This window comes from Cygnus olor, chromosome 4, assembly GCF_009769625.2.
Source record: "Cygnus olor isolate bCygOlo1 chromosome 4, bCygOlo1.pri.v2, whole genome shotgun sequence".
Classification (NCBI taxonomy): domain Eukaryota; kingdom Metazoa; phylum Chordata; class Aves; order Anseriformes; family Anatidae; genus Cygnus; species Cygnus olor.
The window spans coordinates 30,806,948-30,833,600 of record NC_049172.1 but is presented as its reverse complement, the minus strand read 5'-3'; the positions used below and the strand labels follow the sequence as shown (position 1 = coordinate 30,833,600).

Here is a 26,653-nt window from a genome sequence, read left to right as displayed (position 1 = left end):
TGTTTTTTTTAATATGCAAAAATATTAGTTATCTTCTTTTGCATTCGATTCCACTTTCTCAGTACTTTCTGAAAAAATGATTAAATGGCTCACAAAGGTCTTATGAGTTTGTGTGCCACAGATACAACATTCAGAACTTAAATTTGGTCCAATGTAAGTTTCTGCAACTAGTAGAGTTTAACTTGGACCACAGTTGCTGCTGTTCTGTACAAACCTATTTAAATGAACAGAGCAGAGAGCCAAAACGGTTGCTTTGTAATTACTTCAGGCATGTTTGAATCCAGGAGGGAAACTGTTTTAATTTATTTTCCCCTGGAACACTACAAAGTTCCACTACAGCTTTACAGTGTAACCAGGCGTATCAAGAAAGAGCCTTCATTTACCTAAAAAAAAAGATCAAATTATACTACTGAATTGTTCTTCTATTTCTCTGCTTCAGCCTGAATGCACTGAAATGTTTGAAAATACTGTTTGAGAATTTGTCATCTATAGTGTCAGAGACATTTTGGCAGAAAAAGAAAGTCTTGTTGAGGGCAAAATTCAGTCAAGATGACTGTAAAATCTAATCCACACCTTTGAATTTGGACTGAATATCCATCACTTAAACATCTTGTAAATGACCCAATTTGTTTACATGGCCCTGTAGCTTTTTATGACTTTTCCATAAAGAAGTTATTACATCCATTCCTTTTATTTGTTTGAGAGCGTTTGAATGAGCCCCAGAACCACAAGCAAGTGAAACAGACTCTCTGCAGATGGAAGTGGCCTCATATAATTCACCACTACCGGTAAAAGAGTCAGAACAACACTTTCAGTTTGGAAATGCCATACCTTCACACACAGCAGAAGAATTTCCTGTGCCATGTCTTTTTTAAGCGTTTAACTATTGTATAAAAAGGCACGCTGGTTTCCTGTCCATCAGAGGAGGAACACAGAGCCACTAGGACTTGGGTCTCCCTTTGCTTTCACCAGGCATGAAAGCAGTCGGACAGTTTCAACATCGTGAAATAAACTGAGGGGGGGAAACAAGCGAAGCTTCCCAAATAACAGCTTAATAACAGACAGGAATTTTCTGGGAAAGACCAAAGCCAAAGATTAGGATCACCAATAGCATTATCCATTATTTCACAAAACAGAACCTCTTCCAGCAAAGTCATTTCCCCACCTCATGGGCTTTTAAACAAATGACACTTAAAAGGCAGCAGAGAGATTAACAGGACTGGATTAACATGGGAGGTATGGCCAAAGCTTCTCCAAGAACATTTTTCCAGCTTACTCTTCAAATATAACACTCCCTGGTATTTTACACCTGGACTTTCCCCTGACAGAAATTTACTGCTTTGCTGATGATACGTGCCAAACCGAGTAATGGTTTAAAGCTGTAGAGTACCAAAAACTACAAGAAGGGCACCACTCCTGCACTTTCTAGTGCCTGGACCAAGTCTGAAGACAATTTATCAGATTACAGGACCAACTCACTCATTAACTGCAGCATTTGACCTCCTGCATCACTGGCATCTCCCAAACAGTTTTATGTAATTTATTACCAACTCATAATAAGAATATGATTGCAAAAGCAATACAAAACAAGACTAGAAGTACAGGAAACACAAGCAGCAGTGTTTCCTTTTACCAAGATATCTTTTGCTTTCTGCAAGACAGGCTTCACATTTCAAGAACAGCTGAGTAAGGGTGATATGGGAGTTTCAATCCAGCATCTGAAGTTATCACAGGCTACGCCACTCTCCCTCATTCCCAGAAGGCCTGTAGTGCTGTAGGTCCTCTACAGGAGGTCTCCTTACAACAGCTACCCAGCTAGCAGCACCTTTCACCCAAAAACCTTGAGCCACATGTCCCATGGTGAGGCCAGCAGGGAACACAGCCTATATACCCCACCACCACCTGGCCAACCTCGGCATGTACCGTGCCATACTCAGAGCATCAAGTGCAATGGTGCTTGGGCAGAGCTACATCTGGATGCTGTTTTAATACAATCGATAACCAGTTTTCACAAACTCAACAAGTCTTCTGAACTCTTAAGACAGACAGGCCTTGCTAACCTTGATTCAGAAGGCCTCAAGTATCCAAGACCAAGGAATTAGTTGGGCTGTCTCCTTCACATCAACGTTTTTAATACTACTTATACTCTCCGTGTACAAGACTTTCTCCATAAGGGTCTAGCAATCTTTCCGGCCTTCTCCCTTCTTACCCATCCCACCAACTTGCGTAGAAACTGGTTAGGTTATGAAAACATGTAGAGGTGCTACTGTACACAAGCTAAGTAAGATGGGTATCTTCACATAAAGAAAGACTGCTTAGCGTGCTGTAGGATGACAAAATCAACTGCAGATAACACAGTAACAGTGGAGATTTATAAAATCTCAGCACGAGGATGTTCAGAAGACAAGATCAGAAGACAGATGAACCCTAAGGCTAGGATGTCTGTGGATGGAGGCATGAATAATGTTTCCTGATGTTGCCACCTTACAATAATATCCTACGATCTAACTAAGCCTCTAGGAAGCATGACGTTTATATTTTAGCTTCACAGTAGCACATTACAAATTTTCACTCAGCTACTTGAAAAATGCATTTCACATTCAAACACAAGCTACACAAGCTTTCCAAGAAGAATGAAGTTTCTCATTTCTCAGTTAATTTCTCAGAAACTCCTAAAGAACTAATCACTCACACAGATACATAAGTGCTACAACATCAACGGCAGTTCTACATGGTAGTGCTAATCACGTTTTGTTATGCAACTCTGAAGAAGTCCTACATGTTTCCTCTAAAATCTATTCCTGTACAGGACAATTTCTAAGAAACTTGCACACTGGGAAGCATACTTTCCATGACACACATTTTGCAACTAAAAGCAAAAGCACAGCTCTCTATTAAAGCAAAGGGCTATCTGTAAAGCAATTTACTTCCAGTGAAGGGAAGCAAGCTTGGACAGCATATGCTCTTTCTAGTAATCAGGAACTGCCAGGCACAGCAAAAACTAGAAGAAGCAACTACCCAACAGCAACAAGAACCCCAAAACCACCCAACTATAATGCAAAACCACTGCTGTAGGGTGCAAACCGCTACTTTGCTATTACTTGTTGACTATGTAATAATTAGATTCAAAGGGTTTGGATAATGTCTGGCCTCTATAAAAGATGTTATGTTTATATGAAGACAAAGTCCAACATAACACCTTTGGTTGTATAGCTGTCACTTTCTCAAGTTATATCCTGTGCTATTTCTCTCTTATAAAACACCATATATGACTGAAAGAAACTAAAGACCCCAAAACAATGCTACAAGGCCTTAAAATCTCTTCTGCAAACCTAATAAGAAATAGTTACTGCAAAAAAATGGATTTTCCATGTTTCTCCCTTAAAATTAAACTCAAAATATTTAACAAACATAAAGAAAGGCAAGAACGCATACATATCTGGGACAAGTAGCAAATGGTCTGTACCTTTAATACCTTCTCTTTTATCTACAAGACAAAAATGAGAAAAGCAGCAGGACTAAAAAGCAGTTCCGAGCAGGATTCTGCCAAGCACCAGGCAATATGCCAAAAGGCAACTAGAAGGCACAAACCTGTTTTTAAAACCATCTTGCACTGCAATTTATCACAGTGTTGAAGAACTTCTCTAATTTGCCACAATCTTTTGCTTAAAGTCAAAAGAGGATGTGGTACAATTCTTCACTCTCCAGGAAAAGAGCTTTAAAACATTTCAAAACAAGTCTTGGATTAAACAGAAATAGATTAAACTTAGGACAAATTGCATCACTACCATGTTTCCCTTTAGATGATGTGTTCATATTTTCTTCTTCCTTTTCTTCTCAAAAGAAAGGAAATTTCTCCTACCCAGCAGTACTGGCATTCATCAATCCAGCTAGACTCAGCAGTAGTGGCATTGATTCCCACTGCTTTCAAGTACGCTCTTTTGTCAGAGATAATTTTACAGTCAAATTAAGCAAAAGCACTGACATTCTCACCTCCAAGAACTGAATGAACTGCATCCCTCAGACATAAACATGCTCTTTCAGGTGTTGAAGCCTGAGTTAAATGATCTTCACCAGAAACTCCAAGTCATGATTTTGTGCCTGTCCATGAATTAACTGCAAGCTCCGTTGAAGATGCTCAAACAAACAGGGGAATCCTCCAGGTGGTTGTGAGGCCACGCACAAGCTGAGGAGAAAACAGAAGGCCCCTCTGGCCCACCAGCGCTTTGCTGAATTCTACTTGTATCCGTCAAGTCTTCCCAGGTACAAACTAAGATAGGCATGTCTCAACCTCCAGCTCCAGCATCATTTTTCTTTTTGAATGGACAGCAGCACCTCTCATGTGAGGAGAGGCTGAGAGAGCTGGGCTTGCTCAGCCTGGGGAAGAGGAGGCTTAGGAAGGATCCCATCAATGTCTATAAATGCCTGCACGGGGCATTAAAAAACAAAGACAACGGAGACAGGTTCTTTTCAGCACAAGCTGGAACAGAAGAGGTTCCCTGTGAACACCAGGCAGCACTTCTGTACTGCGCAGGTGACTGAGCACTGGCACAGGCTGCCCAGAGAGGTGGTGGAGTCTCCTCCTTGGAGATCTTCAGAAGCCACCTGGACATGGTCCTGGGCACCCTGCTCTGGGTGGCCCTGCTTGAACAGGGGCTGGACCAGGTGGCCTCCAGAGGTCCCTTTCCAACTCAGCCATTCTGTGATTCTCACCTGAAACTGACTGCAGGAAAATTAACTTTTGTAAGTAGTTGGTTCTGGTGAACTGCTAACTGACCTCAGTTTTCTGGTCTTTTGAAGGCATTCATTGCTACTTTCTAAACATACATGACACATAAGCTATACTGTCCACTTCTTATAGCACCTGATTTTACATTATCTTATCTAAAAGACATCCTCATATTTCTCACAGAAGTTCTAACACCCGATGCCTGTAGCTTAGTAAAGTTATTGTGGACATTTATCACATCTTTCCTAAGACAGCCAAGAGAACAGAATTTAGATTCACCTACCATCTCACGTTGTAATCAAGTCTGGAGTAAACTAGTAGCATCACATAAGCAGGTACACTCAGGCCCCTAGAGTTAAGTCATTCATATAAAGCACTCCATCAGTAGCTCCCTCAGACATTGCTGAAACTACAGAAACAGACTGAAGATAGTACACAAACATACTATTGAAAAATAGAATGAGTAGTAAGAACTATAATAGAAAGATGAAATAAGTAAACTATCCAAGTAATCAAATTCAATATACAAGAGAATGAGATTTATTCCTCAAAAGAAACTGAGAACTATTTTTCACAACTCCTTACTGCAATATGGAAAAAGGGTAATAAATATGCCAGATAGCCATAAGAGTACTGACAAAGCCACCTAAGTCTGAAAATCCATTCAAGCATAATCTGTTTTTCAACACAAGAACTGTGGAAGTCAAATCCATACCGTTACCTGGGAGCCATCACTACACGCACCACTTACTACTATTACTCCAGTTTCCAGAAGATGGTTGCATAAACTCCTTTGATCCTCCAGATGAATATTTACTCAGTTGAATTACAAATAAAGACATTAAAGATAAATACTTTTTTCAAGAAAATCATATAAACTCCCTTACTGTCGAGCCAAGTTTACAAATAAACCTTTTCTTGAAGGAACTCTGACCATCACAGAGGTCCAACAAAAACAAGGAGGTAGTTTTAAGTGGTTTCCAATGGAGCTATACCAGCCCCACAACAACCATCACATTGAACTCTCAGAAGGTAGCAGCAAAAGACTGTGTTCTAAGTTTATCTAATTTAGAAGTACAAAGAAATATTTGTCCTAGGAAATTGCCACCCAAAACGTCATGCACTGTGCAAGAGAAACAAGAGAACTTATGTCTGCATTTAGCAATATATCCAATTGAGTCAAACCTTAATTCTGAAGTTAAGGCTCATTTAGCCAATAAATAAAAAAGCCTCCAATTATGAAAAAAGAAGTCCTTAGGCACATGCTTACCTTCTATAACACAAGTAGTCCCACTGATTTAATAACAGGCCATAGACATCTTTGGTATCACCTTGAACCAACAGCTACGGCACCCCTGAGTACAGCCCAGCAACACTGAAATCCATTCTACAGCAAAACTTCTCGGCCGTTTAGCAGTTTTACAAGTAGAGGACAGAATTTTTATTTGTAGACTGTGAGTGGAAAAGCTCCCTCTCTCCTGACCAAAGATTATTTGGCATGCGAACAGCAATATCTCATTCTCAAACTCCAGGGAGTTTTAACCTGCCTCTAGCTAAAAGCTATACAATCTTCAGATTGCAGTACAGTGTAAAAATCACTCTAATTAAACCAAGTAAGAACTGGTTTGACCAGTGTTACTGATCCCCCAAATAATTAAAGTCAGTTAAGAAAAGTCAGGAGTTGGTATTTAATTGTACCTAAACTTGTACTAATATTTGAGAAAAAGTTTTGTGGTTGAACAATGAGAAAATAAACTTCAAGTAAACTACAACAATAACCTGGATTGTCTGCAAGTATGAACTACCACAGAATACAGTTTCAGCACACTTTTAATTTCTCCTGGATTTGCATTTATTATAAGACGCAGTGACGGTATCTTAGAGCATGCCAAATCACATTGCAAACCAGTTGAAGCCTGACCCAAGGCAGCTGCATTTCTGATGCACGTGAAGAGAATCCAGCTTGTGCTGCCACGTACACTTACACCCATTTACACAAGTCCTGCTTCCAAGCGGCACAATCTACCTTCGGCACTTCATCGCTGGACTCCCACAGCTGGGCCCCGGCGCCCTGTGAAGGCCCAGCTGCATTACCAAGCACCAGGCCTCCTATGGAAGGCTGACCGCATAGCAGGTTTCCTCCCAGTCCTGACAAAGTTAAAGCAAAACAAGGGTAGTTCTGTGCATCTTGAGATGCTTCAGTCGCACATCACATGTGTTGGTGTGAATGGACCGCAGCATTACAAGATTTGAGCGCATTAGTGCCAAGCCCTTTTTGTCACAAACCAGTGCCCCAAACGTCAGGTAAGTTGGGTGGGGGGTGAGGGAGTCATTTCTCCGCTCACACAGAGCAGATAATTTCCTGTACTGCGCACAGAGTCTGATTGGTTTCCTGCCAGAACAGCCGGGTCTCCGGGTCTTTTGATCGCTTTCCTCTGGCCCTGCACAGTTGCTCTGATTAGAGATTGATCCCGGTGCTGCTCTTTGATCAGCTGTGCTGGCAGCCCACAGGTGCCATATATCATCACATTAGCAGGCCACAGCAGCATTAAGCCCTCCTGCTAGATTTGCTAGCACGTTGTGTGTCCTATTAATTCATAAAATGCTTGCAGAGGTCCCCAGGTCTTTGCTTTCTATTAAAGACATGACGTACAATGCTTTTATCAGGGGAGTCCCAAGTTCAAAGTTGACAGAACTGGTCTTAAGTCTGTGTTTTTGCTGTGTTTCATTACTGTTCACAGAAGTTTGAGCTCTCCCAGCTTCTCCTTTTGTGTTGACTGTGCCCAGGCATACAGCTCATTCTAGCTGACATGCAAAATACAAATAGTATTTTCCCCCTTAAGTTAAGCTCCATGGTTTCCGTGAGTGTGCGCTAACGGCCTTTACTTTAGATATTTTACACGAAGCATGGTTTCACGCGGTATATAACGTTTCATTTTGTGAAATACCCTTTAAATGACTCCGTAATAGTCAATCAAGAGGAGAGGCGCTTAAAACCTGAACACCGTAAATCACACGGAGTTCAGAGGCTAAGCAAATCACACCCCCCGAAGCTGCCCGTGCTGCATGAAAGGCTCCTTTCTCCAGCAGGGGAGGGGGGAGCTGCTGTCTGAGAGTTCCCCAAACACCCCAGGTACTCCCGGGAGAGGCTCCCGCTCCCCAGGCAGCTCCTCTCCAGCCCGCACAACTCCCCGCTCACCCACACACAGCACCGGCCCCGGCCGGGCTCCCCGGGGGCAGCAGAGCCGCTGCCACCACCCCTCCACCGCCGGAGCCCCACGCTCCGCGGGGCTCCGCACCGACCCCCCCCCCCCCCACCTCCCCGAAGGGCTCCGTTACCGTTCTGCTCCTTGGCGCCGGACAAGGCGAACTTGCTGCTGAGGTCGGACTCCGCGGCGGCCCCCTGCCTCCGACCGGCCAGGGCAGACGTGAGCAGGAGCAGCCCGAGGAGGAGCATTGGGCCGGCGGGGCGCGGGGCTGCGCGCAGCGGGCGCTGGCGGAGCGGCACCGGGGGCCGGGCGTCTCTCAGCAGCGCCGGGCGCGGGGGAGAAGGCGGCACCGAGCCTGCTCCGGCGGCAGAGAGCTGCAGGGTAGTCTCCACATAATCCCATCCAAAACTTTTTCCTAGAGCCCTTCTCTGCGTCTCCAGGTTTTGTTTTTCTTGGGCTTTTTTTTTTTTTTAAAAAAAAAAAAAAAAAGATCAAAGCAAAACCTGGACCCAACCCAAGCTTCCCGAGGACTAAACAACTCGGGGTCGGAGGAGCCGGGACGAGCGGCGGGGCCGCTGCCGCCGCCGAGGAGCGCGCACCTGTCACCGGCCGCCGGGCAGGGACGGCTCCCGCCCCGCCGCGGGGCCGGGCCGGGCTCTCGGCCGCCGGCTCCCCCCCGCTGACCGCCGCCGGGACACGCTGCGGGGCACCCGGCGCGGCGCCGGCGCCCCCGGAAAGTCGCGGCGGGGCAAGCAGCCGGCACAGGCGAGCGGGGAGGCTCCGCCGGGCGCCCGTCCTGCCGCCGCGGAGCCCCCTCCGCACCTCTCTCCCGAACTCCCTTTCCCAGGAGCCCTCTCCCTAAACTCCTCCTCCCTTCGGTCCCGTCCACCCGCCCCCCCCCCAGCTTTAAACTCCTCTCCCGCGTCCTCCTCGCTCCCCACCTTCGCCCGCCCCCGGCCCGCCAGCCGGGGCAGCCCGTCACGGCCCGGGGGGAGGACGAGCCCTCGGGCCGAGCCGAGCCGGCCCCCGCCGCTGCCCCCTGCCCGCGGCCGGCTGGCGGCACGACAGGGTGCCGGGGCTCCGCGCACAGCCGGCTGCTCGCGGCTCGGGCCTGCCTAAACGCCAGGCCCCGAGGCCAGGAGCCGGGGTCTGCGCCGTGCCGCCCGGCCCCCGGCCTCGGTAACCGGGGCGAGAGGCTCCGCTGAGCTGCCCGGGGCTGTCTGCCGGGAGGTGGTACTGCGGGGCTGGGGGTCCTGCAGCCCTAGGATCTGGCGGTCCTGCAGGTTCTTGCAGCCCTAAGATCTGGTACTGGGTTAAACATCTCATACGGAGCGCTCCCTTGATCCTGGGAAGTGAAACACGAAGGGAATGTTTTAAAAAGACTCTGGGTGCAGATGATTTCTCTTCTGACAGAAGCTGCGGATTGAGCTACCTTCTAGTGAGACCTGTAGTGCCCAAGTAAACAACAGAGCTGCTGCCTTCTTCTCTTTGGCACTTTACAGCTCGCTCTCCTTTGCTGAAGTGCTGTGTAGCACACTGTCCTGCTTTACTGTATTTGTAAACCAGACAGGGTCTGTTTTGGTCTTTGTTTCCACTTGGCTTCAGAAGTCAGAACTGAGCTCACAGCAAGGGGTATCCCCCCATAACCACTAGCGAGGACTCAAGGACTGATGACATGAACCAACCATTAAGACAGTTGTTCAAACATCCTTGCTGGAGCTGGCAACCTCTCCAGTTGGTTTGGACTCGGGTTTGAACCGTGACTACGTGATGGGTCAGGGTAACAGGGCTGCATGCTAACTAGATACCGTCACGGCAAGAGAAGCGATAGGAAGGATGAGTCTTTTTCTCTCAGCCGAGAAGTCCTGGCAGTGTTTTTTAATAGTGACTTCAGCCCCCATAGCTATGAGGTAGTTTTGGGGACAGACGGGAAGATCTGTGTAGCCATGGTTTCACTGTCAGCAAAAGACACGGAAGAGAAACTGAGTCTGCACTACTGGAGTCTTGAGTACACACTACGTAGATGTCTTATCCTTTGACCCGGCTCTTTCCATTATATAACTGAGCTGTTTCTTCGCCTCAGCCAAAGTAACCCTTGAGACAGTGACAAACATCCCCTCTGTTCCTAATAAGTGACATATTTCTAGTAGCAACTGAAAGCTGTCCAGCCAAGCTGGGCTGTGTTCTGAAAGGCAGGCTTGGAGCATACCATAAATAGCAACCCTTCCCTTACAGAGCGTGAAGAAATAAAGTGACTGCACAAAACAGGCTAGGCAGTTAATTTTTTTTATTATTATTATTGTTGTCATTAGTAATTTTTTGGCTGTCATTGCTGTCATTTTAAAATGGAAAGAAAAACAAAAAGTACTGCTTTCCAGGTCTTCTAAACTGATGATTACAAGTAGTGCTTCTTGTAATCAAGTAAATAAAGTGTTGCACTGTAACTTAACCTTCATTGCCTGATGATTTTATGGCTGCTTGTTTTCTTTTCTTTTTTTTTTTTTTTCTTTTAATTTCAGGGGATTGATGATGAGTTTCCTCCAAAAAAACATGGACCTAATGTCTCAAACTATGCACATGAAAGCTAAAGCATCCAACATTTTCCATAGCTTTGGGAGCTTTAGGCTGCATCAGACCAGTGTTTCATTTGGCATCCTGGCTCTGACATTTCAAAGGAAAATGCAAGAACCCCCATAGTGGATGAATATGGAATAACACTGAAGAGAAACTTTGTTCTAAACCTCCTGTAATTAAAAATCAGGGTATATTTTTGTTCATTAAGACTCTGCATCTTTTCAAAAATGCAAATATTGTTAATCCCTTCCAAAATGTTGTATGTTAATCCCTATCTTCATAAATATCCAATCTTTTCTGAAATTCATGCTGAGCGTTTATCACCAGGTGTCTATGGTTATTTTTAATCTTATTGCTCTCCAGTTTCATCAGCTATATTTATATGTTTGAATTATGAAAACAGGTAAATAAAAATTATTTCACTTCTCCATTCATTTTCTGTGTTACAGCCTTAACATATCATTTCCCAACTAGCCATTTTTACTACATTTTCCATCTGATTATACCTCTATGCCTTTCAAAGTCCCATCTTTTTTTGTTACGTTGTATTTGGGGTAGGACACCAGAACACAAAATTCCAAGTGAAGGCCTACTCTTAACATATATAATTGAAATATTTTATTGTATAAAGCATTCTTTATGCATGCTTTTATCTTTTTATTGGATCTACACTTGCAAAGATCTGCAGAGTATTGTCATTACAAATACTCTGAATGGCTAGAAAATTTTAACAAACCAACATAGGCGTGCTTCGGATCATTCCTCCCAGTGCACATGACATCGCATTACCAATACTGAATTTCACATGGACCACAGCGCCAAGCCATCTAAGAGTTACAGCGATTCCAGTGCCCAGGACATATTTCTCTGGATTTCATTATGAGTCATCCATATTTCACTACCACAGCATTCACTTTCTTTTCTTCATCTGTAATAAATGCTTTAAGCTATACAAAGCTTTCTATTGTTGACTTTTCTCCATGCTGAGAATTACACTTCGGGCTTCTACAACTTTTGTCAAAACAATGGTATACCTCATGTGACAACTACTTAGCTTACGTTATATAGTCTTTTTGATGGTGTATCAAGGATTTTTTTCCTTTTTTTTTTTTTAATTTTCAAAGATTTTGTAATACAGTCTAAAATTGTATACCATGTATTTTTCATTTAAATATTGCAACAGACAATTCTCCAATTGTCATCTTCAAATAGTCTGAGGCACCAGTTTTGCTCTGTACAGTAGCCACAATGATTTGTCAAATGTTCAGATTTTTTATTATGTTGTTTTTTCAACATCTCCATTTAGTACTTTTCTAAGCAATTTTTCTTGTACTCAAATAAAATTTTAATTATCTGGATTATCCCACAGGAATTTATTTTGCACCAATTCCAGAAATAATGCTGTTAAGGCAAGCAACCATAGGAGGCAATGGGAATTTAGCCTGTTAGGACTCCAGAGACCCATTGTGATGGTGTACAGTCTTTGTATCCCTGAACTACAAAAATCACTGGTATGAGAAAAGCTTTCTCCCTGACTATTAACTTGAAGAACTATCATTAAAGTACACACATCACACTTTTCACAAACTACTCTCTCATCAACAAAAATAATTCCCCACACTAGTGCCACAGAGGTGCTGTGACTTACGCACATTCCACCCCACGTCCCATCAGCATATTGCAACAAGGGCTCCCCATGGTTATCCACTGGCATGGATGGGAGTTGGTGAGATGCACAGAAGTTCATGCACTGTCCTTTATGAGTTGAAATGATACCATGAAACCCCAACTGATTTCAGGTGGCTTTAGATATCCCAAGTGAGTTCGGTAGGGAAGGTATTTCCTTTTTGCCTATGATGTCTTCAGAAATACCTTTTTTTTTTTCTTTCTTTTTTTTCCCCCCAGAGGTATGCTATGAGGTAAGCATGTCTCTTCTGAGGAGGCATAGGGTGAGGAGTACATATCTTGGGGAAAAACAGGAAAAGGCTAAGACATAAGCCCATTTTTATGCATGATGTACAACCAAAGGGAAAATGCTTCAGGACATGTGTAGCTCCACAAAACACAATATCAAATTCCTGTCTCACGGAGAGTTAGAGTTAGGCATTACCTAGCTGTTGGCAGGATAGGATCCACTAGTTAGGAAAGAAGATTGATTCCTCTTGTCTTCCCCCCCACTTGTTCATTTTCTGTCATGAAGGGGGGAAAAAGGAATTCATGCATATGTACCTGTATATTCCTGTATATTGTGAAAGTACCCATATATTCTTTGAGAGATCATACCAAATAAAACAGCATTTTGAAAAGCTTCTCATGTAATTTAAAACTAATGTACATCTGCTCATCCAGGAACACAGTCAAATGCCTGCTTTCGTGGCAAAGGTTCTCTTGATTTCAGTGTAGTTGCATATGAACTGGTTGCTGACATAACAGGGTTGATGTTTAAATGCTTATATTCACATTATGGAGTTACTTGTAACTGTGCAAAGAAGTCTTAAACAGTCATTAAATGTTATGTTTGTATGAAATCTTTTATGGATGAGTGATAAACATGAAAACTGCAATTGCAGTAGAAACACTAATCGTCTTTCAGAAAAACAACAATACAACTTTCTGCTCTCATGACCACTGACCAATAAAAAATAGACGTTTGTACAAATAACACAACTCGTGATCTTATAAATGTCAGATGAAGAGGCTGCATAAGCATTACACAGAAAATAATTCCTGCGTTAGAAAGTACTCCTGTAAAGGAGGTAGCAGTAAAATATTTTGCAATGGATTTGTATGAATTTATTTTTTTTATTGCACTTATTATTTATTATATACATGATAACAGCCTGTCTAATCTGTCCTGTCTGCCAAAATACACTGGCTCTTTGTTCCTGTGCTTTGGATTCTGTCATATACCAGACGGTTTGCAGAGTGCTAGCTGTCCCTTCATGTCCATAAAGGAGAACACTGCTCCTTGAGGAACAATGCAAACTGCAAGTAAGAACGTGGTGTTATTTACCATTAAACAACTGACAACTATCATTAAATTATGTTATGAAACTCTCACACTCGATAATTGCTAAATCATTTGCAATTGTTGCACGATCCTTCCTTCCTTTCATTATCTACTTAATTTTAGTATTCCAGATTTCTTGTCCATTCCTACTGAATTTGATAAACAAATTGGAGACTGGTGATCCTGTTTCTATATAAATTTACAAACATAAATATTGTGTGTATATATATATATAAAAAAGAATGAATTCCAAAGAAGCTTCAGTGATGTTGATGTTATACCAGTGCTCAGGACAAAGCCAGACAAGAAAGAGCTTTGAAGATAACTCAGTCACTTGGATCACAATTCCACATAAAATGCCATTTCTGTACTGCAAGTACTAAAATGTGATTCGTGACTTATAAATACACCTAAAGATAAGTATTTGAACACATACTTCTAGGCATGTCCATGTGCATACCTTAAGTGACCATTTTTCAAATCGACTGAAACCATTGAGAACCAAATTCATTATTGTACTTTAAAAGCATTGGTTTACAGTGGTCCCATGTATATTACAATTCTTTTAATAACTACATACACGTGTATATAGTCCAAGCTATGGGCACACTCAACTTTGTTTTACGTTGGCTGTGGGAGCTACAGCCAGAGACAAGAAGAAGGAGGCCCACTAGAGGTCTCCCAAAGTAAAAGATGCTACACACCTCGGGCACCTGGTATCTCATTTGGGTTTTGGATGGGCTTCCAAAGTCAGCAAGTATAGGAAGTACAACGCAGGTAAGTCACCTGGGCCTTGTAGTACATTTGCTGAACTTCAGTGCCGGGCTTGTACAGAGGCTCTGAATGAGTAGCAGTAGCCAGTCTTGAAGTCTGTATCATCTCATGGGGCATGCTGGGAACATGGGTACTCTGAAATATTCACTTTCTTCTCCTGTATGCCCTCAGAGTAGAGTAATCCTATGATCCCAAGGACCTACACCTGATTCTGATGCTGCTCGGTATTCCAACACCATGTGCTCTTACGAGCATACTTGAGTAGGTGCATGAAGGCCTGTGCCCAAATGGCAGTCTGGCTCAGGCACACGTGAATGTTTGCTTATTTATGACAATGTGTCTGATAAAAAGGCAGATACATTTTCTGGGTGCTTTTTAATCAGATGCCAGCAATTATTGATCAATACATCTAAGGTCTATCAGCGTACGTGAAATCCTGTCATGATCACAACTGAAGATGGCATAAGACTTCTATGTGATGGCTCTTAATAACTATTGAATTCTGAATAACTATTGAATTTAGTCTTTCTGCCTGTCTCTCTTTGATAAGCAGTGCAAGATGCAGGTTTGCAACCAGAATACAAATATTGGGTTGTAGTTCCAGACATTCATAGCAACTGCTATTTAAAAAAAAAAAAAAAAAAAAGTACATATCACAAAAGACAGTTGTATCCAAATTCAGTAAAATTAATAGTACACTGTGCTGTTCAAAACATATGTAGATACTAACAGGTTATTTCATACACCAGTAAAAAACACTTAGAGCATTATGAGATATTTTTACTTCCTACCAACATGTTTCTAAGCTATTTATATATGAATATTCTAATGGCTTTGAAACTGCTGTTCAGAGAAATGAAGCTCAGCTGAAGGTATTTATGGGGCATGTGGCATAATTTGCTACCAATGTTTGTAATGTACCTATCTATCAAAATGTATAGACTATCTATCAAATATGTATATTAAGATCAGTAACATTAGCTATTTGACTGCAATATTACATTTATTGAGTTTGGAGTAGAAAAATAACATTTGCTTTGGGTGTCGTAGTATTTTAAACATACTAATGATATTATTGATACTAATAACTTTGACCCATAAGTATGCTTAATTGAAACTATGTTTTTATTAGCTGCATATGGCACTCCATCTTTAATCTTCTGGTACTCAATTCTACAAAGAGCAGGAGTATTGATGAGCACAATTAATGTATTTACTTCAAATTCGCAGGAAAAAAACAAGACCAGGCTTGGAAGAGCTTTTTTTTTTCTTTCTTTTTTTTTTTTTTTTTTTGGCTAAACAGGAGATTGGAGTTTACTTGGGAAATAAAATCTAAGAAGATGTCACAAGCAAGTTCAAGCATTAGAGGAGTATTAGAAATCTAACAGGAGTAGAAGAGCACTTAGGAAACTGAACAGCTAACACAACTACACAGGAAAGATGAAGCACTGGAGCGAATGTGCTTCTAATAGATACAGAGTATGTGTCCCCCCCAACCCTGATTTACCACATTACATTTCCTCTCATTTGACCTAGTCATGTCTCTTCCCTATTCTTTGTTTTTCACCTCTTCTTCTCTTTACATGTCTCAATTATTTAATTAAAATCTTGGCCTCCTAATCTTATCTCACCACACTTAAGTACTAGCTTTCCTAATCCACATTCTTGCCTTCATAACGAGTCCTCCAATACTGCCAGATTTGTCTCCTCTTTGTACTTTGCCCTGTCTTATCTCCTGCCAGTCTCATGGAATGAGAATTTCCCACACCTTTAGTCAGGCTCTTGTGGCACCAACTAGTTTGCAATAGCCAGGAGGAGCAAATCAGTAGAGCAAAAGAGGTGGTGCTACAGATCGAGCATCCACTATATGGATGTTGGAGGAGATCTTTCAGTACGCTGTCATAAGAAAGTTTAGATGCTGCAAGGCCACTGTGAGACAGTAATCAATGGTAAGAGAGATGCTTCAGAACGTATCCTTATCTGAAATAAAACCCTAATGTAAACATACCCACTGTCTCATTTGCCCCATCAATTACATTTCCCCAGGCCTCTGTTATTTTAATCTAGGGTCTGTATGTCACTTTACTGACATACTCTTTCTGCCTCTCAATAAGGCAGCTTCCCTGTTTCCACATTGCATGGATCAACTGGAGAGAATGGATACTATCGATTCAGCCCAGTCTTGCTTGGCATCATCTACAGAAGCAACATCCAAAATTTTATTCAGGCCATCTGGAGCTTTCCCAGAGAAGAAGCAAAGAGCTTCCAAGGAACCGATCTGTAAAATATAAGTCTTTACTGATCATATGCAAATTGTAATTTTCCACGTTACCTACATTTACTAAAATAGCAGTAGGCACGTGTTTGAAAAAAAAATAGTTAATTTCACTTTCTAAACCTGGAATCAGTGGAAAATGTTGGGGGAAAAAAAAAAAAAAGCTTCTAACATGGGAGTGGCATAGAAAATCATAACACTGAATTTCCATCAGTTGCCTCATTCACAGAACTATCTGAATTATTTTGGCCAGAAACAAGGTTTCAAGTTGGAGCATGGAGACTTTCATCCCCATGCATTTTTCCAAACTCAGAAATAGGAAAAGTCTTTAAAAATCAGGTCACCTTAGTAGATGGCAACAATTCATAATATTCTTATAATTCTTAAACACATGCATTAATATGTTTCAAAGCAGGTATAGGTTCTACAGGTATTTTTTAATATGAAAATGCTATAGACAAGGGCTTAGGAGCTTAATTCTACTGGATTCCTTCTACCCCTTCCTACATACATATAAGTAGAATTTTTGCAGATTAAAAATTGATAGAATGATGTGAGATACTGAAGAGAAGTTAATTTTTACATGGATATTCATTAACTACCCTGTAGAAAATCATAGACAAAAGCATTACTTAGTATAATATTTTGAATCAAGCATTACTATTTATATCTGGAAATCCAGGTAATGCTGCAGAAAACTTAAAACTTAAGAAACTGCCAGTTGGACAAGACTATAAAGAACGTAGCAAATGAACACAGTATTCATACCAGTAAATTCTCATTGTTATTTCGCTTGCCAATTCACTAAATGGAAATGTACTACAAAGGAAAATAATTTTAAAGCTTTTTCCAGTAATTCTTCAAAGCTATCCTACTATTAATCATTGGAGTTCACGTCATCCAGTTAAGAATGCACAATATTCCGACGTATTGCCAACATTTTTTTTATTGATCACACACTGGCATTGAATCACAGTATTTTATTCCCACAGCACCAGGAAAAAATAACTTCAGCTTCACTACCATCTGGATCACAGATCATCCCATAAAATGCGTTCAGGTTGACAGTAAGTTTGAAGTACTTATTTCATACTGTGTTTTTGTTACTGTTGTATGTTGTGCCCTGTCACAATCCATTTTGAAAAGAATACCACTCCATTACAGTCCAAATTAAAAAAAAAAAAATATATATATATATATATATATACATACTACATACATACAATTTTCTCCTTAGAAAATGACCTGTCTCTGGTTAGGTATACAGAGTGGATTTGTAAACATAAGCAGTGATGTCATTCCCTAGTGCTTCATGAGCATGTTAGTTACTGTCAATAGCTTACAATTTAACCAGGATCTGAAGTTGTTAGCATCTTTTTGGATGGAGCTCAGCACTTCACAGGATTAGGCTGCAGTTCAGAAAGCACAGCAATGCCCAGAAAGAATTGTGTGCCTAAGTGTGTATCTAAGGAAGCACTATTATACTGTGCAGGTGACTGACCTCCAGAGATCCCTTCCAACCTCAACCATTCTGTGATACTGTGATTCTGTGATCCTGCCCACCACACGATTGGATGAGAGCCTAAAAACTGTGCTGCACGAGGAATCCTATCACATACATAGAATCAGTAAGCCTGTTCATGCCTAAATAAAGCAAATAAGACTTGATCCTCTGTAGCTCAGCACATTTCTGCTCAATCCTGTGAACCACTGAACTGAATAATGTTAGTTCCATTATATTCATTAAAAAATCAAAAACAATGCTAAAAAAGAGTGCTCAGTCCTTCATGTAATTGGAAATTAATGAGAAAGACAGTTCGATGGTGAGGTCTCTGCATTCTGCTCAGCTGTCTTGTTTATAGCATAATGAATGGATTTTGATATTTTTTGATGAAGAAAATAATGAGACCTCTCATTTCAGTGCCACACCTGGTCATGATCAAGTAAGTCATATCAAAGCAGGATGATCATTCTGAGAGCTGAGTAAGACTATGGAGGATAAGTTATTGCCTTTCTTTGTTCTTAGTTTGTATCTCCCTCCTCAGCGTTCAGGACTTGTGCATTTCTATTCTTTTGTTTGTTTGGTTGGTTTGTTTTGTTGTGTATATCTTTTTAACTGCATGTCTGTGTACTTATTGCTCCCTACAAAACCTATATTTTGTCACATAAGCTTGTTTGCTATGTTTCATACGTTTAGAGAAGAAAAGTTCTGTTTGCAGAAACAAGTGATTACAATACCAGATTTTCCATCAGTGTCCTAAATTTTATGAAAGCATTAGGCATTTTATTATGTAAAGACAGGAGATGACAACCAGTAACCTGTCTATCCCTTACATACCAGTGTTCAACAGAATTCTGCTGATGTAAAGAGAAATCAGTGCTCGTTTTGTAGTAGAGACTAATTACTATTTTAAGGTCATTCTTAATCTCTTCTACCAATTTTATCATCATGGACCATATTTATTCTTCCAGCAGGGCTAGATTCTCATATTATGGAAGAGCTGCTTGTGAGAGCAGTTCAATCAAATTAGGACTACTCTAGCCACTGCATGAAAGAAGATAATTCAGTCATCGTGCTCTTTCTTCCTGCAAACCATGGGCAGCCAAACGTCTACGTACAACAAGAACCCATTTATTGCAAATGTACTTCTAACATCCGCAATCTTAGTTGAGACAAATATATTGCTTTAGGTAACACAGAGAGTTTAATGCTAATTGAATAAATGAGAACAATATTATTCATTGCACAGACTAATTCAAAACTGCTAATATAGTTATCAGGCTGAAGTCAGAGTTGTTGTATCAGCTAATTCTTATGTGCATATTATGGCATTGGGAATAGCTGCTTCATGTTGAAACAGTGGAAAATTCTAAATGCTTTTTGCAAACTTCTTCTATTTCTTTTTCCAAGGTTGTTAGCTTTGATTTGAATTTTTTTTTCTAATACCGCACAAACACACACACACACATATATATATATATTTTTTTTCAGTACAAAGTGCATTAATAGCTTAGGGCAGTATTTTGAGTTATTTTAGGTAAATATGCTTGTAGAATGATGTTTACAGCTGTTAAATAATATCATTTTGATTTTCAAGGTTATTAACTCAGGTTCTAACTTGCAATGACACCATACAAAGACAATAAGCAATATAATAAAGTGTATAATATTTTGGAAGTTAATAATCTTGAGAATCTGTCAAGTAACAGTGAATAAAATAAACATTCACGCCTTGCTTTGCAGATATGAACTTGTTCATTTTAATATATAGCAGGTCGCAACACCCAGAAGGAAAAATAAAAAGAAAAAAAAAAAAGAAAAAAAATGAAAAAAAAAAAAAACCTCCCAGCAACACATTCCCTTTTCAGTAGTCACTCATCACTCATCCCTGGTATATCAGGGACAGAAAGTGAAGTGAGTGAAGTGTAAGAACCACCAAATGACATCTGACATATATTCACTACGATCTGCTGAAACAACTGCAAATATGAGAGCAGAATGGAAAATTTCTGCCCAGAGAAAATCACTAAGGGATTAAACAAGGGCTAGTCAATTTGCATGCAAAGTTGTGCTAGCATGGCCATGCTACTTTTAGGATGTGAACTGGTAGATATTTGCAGTACGGTATTCTGCCTTATGGATATATCAGTCCCCTCAAATAGTCTGAGATTTTGTCATCTGGTCCAGCTCAGCTTAAATCCAGCCTAATCCTGTCCCTCCCTGTGTTGGCTTCCTGTGGATCCTCAGTTGGATTTGTCCATTCAATGTGAGTTTAGTTTACTGTTGTCTAAGTCATGCTGCAAAACCCTTATATTCTAGCTTACTTATCTCTCCAGATACTCTCATCAGCTGAAAAAAATGAATGCTTCTGTTGTTGTGGAAAAGCCAATGTTAATACAGTGTCTCCTATGATAATGAAATACTTTCTATTCCAACAGCAACTGAGTAGGTTGGTAAGCAACAGCTACTAAAAATAACCACCTGAAGAGGCAGGTCTCAGTGAGCTGCACCCAACCTTGTCTCAAGGGCTTACAAATATTTGTATTAATTTTTGGTAAAGCTTGGACTAATAGAGGAGCTTTGGAAAACTGGAAAAAGCAAGTGATTATAGCTCTGTTTCAGTGGGAATGGGATAAACATAGTCATTGCCATATCATGACCTACGGCAAAGTGAATTTGAATTCCTTATTGGTAAATCCCCAGTTACTTAAAAAGAGTGACTGGAGTGATACAAGTAAGAAGAGATGTGTCAGCATGACTTTGATAAATAATAGAGAAATAAAGGTGATTATATTTCTATCCATTAATTGAAATCATTCAACACTGTTTATGGCAGATAGAGCTTGACAAGCTAATTCAACCTTTTTTCATGAGATTACACACTTAGTTGCTAAAAGTAATAGTGCTGATGTAAAATGCCTCACAGAAGTTTGAGTGTACAATGTGGTACTGCAAAGCATTTTGATTAAAAGACTGAAATGTAAAATCATCAAAAAACGGAAGGTAGACCAGTTTGGAGCCTTGGGGCTGAAGGCAAGAAGAGCATCTTGCAATAAGTGCTCAGCTTCATGATTCAGCACATTTGTACAGGACTCGGAGGAGCAATACCAAATGACACCATTTAAAATCTGACCCTTGAAGGACTAGGTGAGGAACCTTGCTCTCAACGACACTGCTATAAAGCTAGAATCATTTTACTTACAGCAGTGAAATGAGGACAGGACGTGTCCCAGTCTGCATATTTACAAACAGAATATAACATGAACTGTCATTGAGGAGAGTTCACTTCCAACCAGCTAGGAAGTTCTAATTAACTTGGAATCATATTGGCCCTCCAAATTAGGATAATATTAAACTGCATTGATTATCTGCAAATCAAGAGAATGAGGCTTCCTATCTAAGGTCTACTCAACAACAGAGTGCCCAGAGGGACAGCTGCCACATCTGCAAATAGTTTTTTATGATGAACCACCTCTGTATCCTACAAACTCAGTGAAATCCTGACTTTGGCTGTATGACCAGCTGTGGTGCTGTGAATCATGCTTGTTTGGACTCAAAGAATGAGTGGACAATTCAAAAAAATGGTGTCTTGGTGCCCCTTTTCTCACAATGCCTACAAAACCCTTTAGCCTAGGATTTGAACGTACCTCTCAAGAGCACCTTCATGATTATTTTTAATCATGAAGGTGCTCTTGAATATAAAAGTAATCATGAAGGTGCCCCCCCAAAAAAGTCTTGCCTGGTAACTAAAGCTCTGCACTAGGAGGCATAGGTCAAAATTCAGTAAGGCTGAGAAACATGGTGAACCTGGGCCTCTGCGTGGTGTATGGTGGTGGTAACCACTGAGGTACTGAGTAGAAAGTATGGGCAGCTGCTCTTCCATCTATCATTTAAATGTGCATGCAGTTAAACAAAAAGAGTTTAGGCCCTAGGAAGACTTTGTTTTTGTGAAAATACTTTCAGCTGTAAACATGCCTGTCTGACATTCTGTACAGAGGCAGAGAGGAAATCTTATCTGTCTCTGTGGATCTACCTACTAGCTGTCTACGTCAATTTATTTTTTAGAATATGCACTGTTGAGAATCCAAATGTTAGGTAGCAGTTCTTCTCACATATCATGCAGGGGAGCCTTTGCACTTAACTCGGGACTGCGAAGACCACCCCATGGTAGAACATTTTAATAAGGTGCTGCAGTACTTAGTTCCCATTAGGATTCTTCTAAAAATACTTTGTTTGATTAGCAGGTCTTTTTAAGTTTCATCACAATGTGACCATGGAGATCAGGCATCATGTACTTAAAACTGACATCTGAAGGTTTTTCTAAAAATAAACTCCCACTTTGCAGAGAGGATTTCTCAATCACCTTAATCTTTTGTGGTATTTTAGGATAAAAAGACATTCCAATGACTGGAAAATGTCCAAAAGGATGTCTGGAATATTGCAAAAAAAAATCATAGGATTCATGAATCTACCATTCATTTGGGAGATTATCCTATCATATTTTCTAGCTAAGGGCCCGAGGAAACAGGCAGTGTGCATCATTCAGCTTTCAGGCTCTTTGTCTTGGTATATTAGATGGTACATTACATGTCCTCCTATGGTGTGAATCACCCAAAGGACGAGCATAAGGGATTATGTCTGACCTGCCAGCCCCTCAGGGAGTTATTGCTGCTGCCAACTTAGTGGTTTAAGTACTTAGTAAACAGAAAAACTGGGTTTAATTGTCTTCTCAAGCTAGCTGACAGTGGCCTATTTGCCTCTCCTCATCAGACAAGCTATGAGGATGAGAACGTTCTCTACTGTGCCTATTAAAATGATGCTAGCAGTAGTAACAATACCAGTTTCACTGGATGAGAGGAAAGAAGCATTGGCTCCCTCAGTCTAGTTAACATTGCTCAGTGTGGACAGAAGAATACTAAGCCCATATTCTTGCTAGAATTGCATATTTCCTGCTAAAATGTAATGGAAACTATCCTTTGTACTGCTGGGCCCCTTCCATGGGTTTTGCTGGTGAAACACTTAGTCTCCTGCTTGTTCTCCTGGGAGATCTGCAATCTACTAAATCAGGAATGATACCGGACAGAAGCAGCGCCCTGGTCATCTGAAGTGCTTGAAGATCTCATAAAAAAGGAGGCAACAGTAAGTTTAGGTGCTGCCAAGGCCTAGATTAAAGCTAGTTGGTTTTGTTTACTTCGGCTGTAATGTCAGACAGCCGTTAGTCATGATACCGGACAGAGACAGAGCAAAGTGTGCTTAATTCATCATTCAGACTGATGAGTATTTAATTAGCTTAATTATGTTTACAAAACTGGGAAAATGACTTTGTTGTTTCTCAGATGGGCAAACAGATGCATAAGGAAAATAAAGAGTTACTTTAATATCAGTGTTGCCTGCTCTCTTGCTAGTCAGAAGTCCAAATCCATTTTTCCTTGCTTTTCTGGACAGGTTTTTAATGAAGATTAAATAATGAAATTATACAGTGAAGTGTGCCAAGAGGCATAGAAATGTGTACCTGGAAGAGACTTCCTGCATCACCACGACCTCCCTTATCTGACGGCTGTATTTTAGAATTAATTTTCTGGAACATTGCCCACAGTATTCCAGATGATATTTTTGCTTCCTTTATTAATACTTCTTCATCACTGCTTGAAATATTGAATCTAGTTGGAAAACTTATAAAATGCTAGCCCTTTATGTTGCTAATGTATTCAGATCTCTTCTGCGTTGCAAATCCTAATAGGCCTAATCCTAATAGGCTCATAGCAGAAATTCTTATTAATGCCTTTTTCTCTGAGTTTAAGTTTCATACTATTTTTCTTTTCACAATTATTTTTCTAAGCCTCATGGTCATTCTTCATGTATAATAAGCTATGCTGTCCCTTCTTAGTAATTCCTCCCAACTCCATCAGCAATTTTGCTAACACATAGTCAAAGCCATTAAGGAAATAGAGATCATTTAAGGGAAATATCTATTCAAAACCTTAATGAAGCACATATCCAAAGTTAGTTTAAGACACCGTAGGATAAGTAATTATCTTTTTAACCTTTTGCCAGTTACCAGATTACGTTCTAGTTATGGGATGGATATAACCAGGTTGTTTACAACTGTATCTTGGAATCTTTAAATGAGCTATACGTAATATATATGCCAGGAGCTTCATATTTCTGTCAGGAGGATATATTTCAATGTGTGTTTTTTTGTTTGTTTGTTTGTTTGTTTGTTTTTGATTTAAAAAAAAATCAATAGTGTATACCAGATTCATGTTATGTTAAAATCATGTACAGCAGAACAAATACAGAAGAGAAAAAGATTGTTGCTCCTAAAGGGCTTGCAGTTTAATAAGGAGCAAAATTGGATTAGACAAAAGTCTGGAAAAGTAGTTTCATAACTACTACATGATACAGTCATTCTTAAAAATCCAAGCCAATAATGAACTCATCTGCCTAAATATCAGCTCGCTGCTTGTGCTACTGAAAAGGTGTTTCAGGGAAAACTGAGGGAATGCTTCTGAGAGACCAAATCTTACTTTATCCCCTATTTGGAAGAGAGCTACAAACATGAGTTAGGTACTAAACCTTCACTTAAGATGGATTGGTATTTTCTCACCAAAACTCAACTATTTTCATAACTTCTTCTTGAGGAAATTGTATATGCTTCCCTCAACTGTAATCGAGTAGGAGTTACTAGGGTTCCTACAGGATCTGCCAGGCAGGTTGGCAGCAACAACATCAACATCCCCGATGTTTTCATGTGCTGATGAGCAGATTGGGTTTCCAGGGCCCGGAGGTCCAGAGCAGATCTGCCAGGATGTGTTCACGCCCCATTGCTGGAGAGCCATAAAACCACAGGGCAGCTGGCCTGGCCACTGCTGTTAATGTCATGGCTTCAAAGAGGGGATCAGAAAGCTCTGTCTCACCAACACAGCCAGGCTGGCTTAGAGATTCATTTTCAGCTGTAACCTGCAGAAGTACCTCTGCATAAGGTTCAGCCGCTCAGGAGCAGGCGAACCCTGAGAAGGAGAAGGAGAAATGTGGTGACTCCGCCACCTCCCCCTGTTAGCAGCCATTCTGAAAGCCCTAACCCACACGTGGGCCCAGGGACAGGGAACCAACAGCTGAGGGAGTCCAGCTGGCTTGCCAAACACCACGACTACAGTTTCCAATAGGGAACTTTCCTGGAATTTCTGCTTGCAGATCACTGGAACAAAATTAAAGTTACAAAACTTTGGAATTTCCCAGTCTTACTGACATTGTGAGTCAAAAGAAGTGGATCCCAAAAGTAATTTGAAGTTAGAAAGAAACCACTTTTTCATGATTTGCATGATTTGTTAATAAAAGTTTGTTTTTGTTTTTGTTTTTGTTTTTTTTACTGAGAACGGAGATACATAAAAAAGCCATGCACAGATGTGGAGGTGAAAGATTAATGAGAGTTAAGGCCTCATGTTAGCATCTATGAGATGCTTTTCGACCAAGCTCAGCCTGGAAATGGCATTATCTCATGACCAGATACTACATTACTGGTAGACCACCTACTTCTCAGCAGTCTTGGCTTTGTTATTCTGTAGTTTTGTAGTCACGTAATATTATCAGTTCTGCTACCATTTTTGCATACCTTTGTTCTTTTTAAAAAAAATTTGACGTAATAACATTAACCTTCCATGTAATGAATTTGCCTCCATTTGCTCTTCCTACATTTTCTGTGCATAACATATTTCTTTGAATCTATTTCTCCAGTGACCTTTTGTCCAAGTCATGTGTGAAATGGCTACTGCTAATACTTAGTGTTTAATATGTACCTCTTTGTTTTGACTGAACAAGAACTGTAAGCTTGATGTTTTTTCCTGCCATGCTTTGAAACTGGCCTTCCAGACATTTTAAAAACCTAGACTACTGCACCTGTTCTTGTCACACACCTTCACTCTCATCTTAGAAGGAATAAAATCAAAAGGGACGTATGCATGGTCAAAACTAATTTTGTGAAATAATGCTTCTCTCTCCTTATTCTTAACAGCTTTTTTTTTTTTTCCAGATAAACATAAAATTTTGCCATTGCCATTTGGACTGAGATGCAGGTCAGTACCAGAGATGCAAAGAGAATGCAGAAAACCTGTAACTTTTTTCTGTGGTGCTGCAGATGGGGAAAAAAAAAAAAAAAAAGTAATTGGCTTAACAGTCCTAAAATATAGTGTATTTATGTTGTAATCACATCACTTAAAATCCAAGCTCTAAACAGTAAGGAAATAAGAATACACTTTAAAAACAAAACCTTCTAAATAAGTTTTCTGGGTCTCTCTCTCCCTCATTGAGACCTATTCTATGTCCTTTAAAAAAAAAAAAAAAAAAAAAACAGACAAGAGACAGTAATTGGATTTCCAGACCTGTCTTTATTACTTGAGCTAAAAAGGGATGTCCAGAGTGAAATGGTTTAACTTCTTGCCAGAATAGAATCATAACTAATATGAACTGGCTCTCCTTTTTGCTTCACTTGGGAAAAGGGCCACTCACATTTAAAAGGAATCTGATACTCAGACTTTAGAGATGTATGAAGAAAAGTATTAGCACTAATTGCATCTTGATCTGC

At 40.5% G+C, this 26,653-nt stretch overlaps 1 protein-coding gene across 2 annotated transcripts in view; it reads right to left on the bottom strand.

Moving 5' to 3' along the window:
- Positions 1-8,910, bottom strand: part of PDGFC (platelet derived growth factor C) — a 120,854-nt gene extending 111,944 nt beyond the window's left edge. The window contains exons 1-2 of one of the 2 annotated variants that reach the window (XM_040554502.1): positions 8,880-8,910; positions 8,069-8,395 (exon numbers count right to left, since the gene is read on the bottom strand). In XM_040554502.1, the coding sequence (XP_040410436.1) occupies positions 8,069-8,186 (118 nt within the window). In that variant the 5' untranslated portion in view covers positions 8,187-8,395; positions 8,880-8,910. Of the gene's footprint in view, positions 1-8,068; positions 8,606-8,879 lie in introns of those variants that run through there. The other variant, XM_040554501.1, reaches the window with a different exon arrangement.
- Between the last annotated feature and the right edge of the window lie 17,743 nt (positions 8,911-26,653).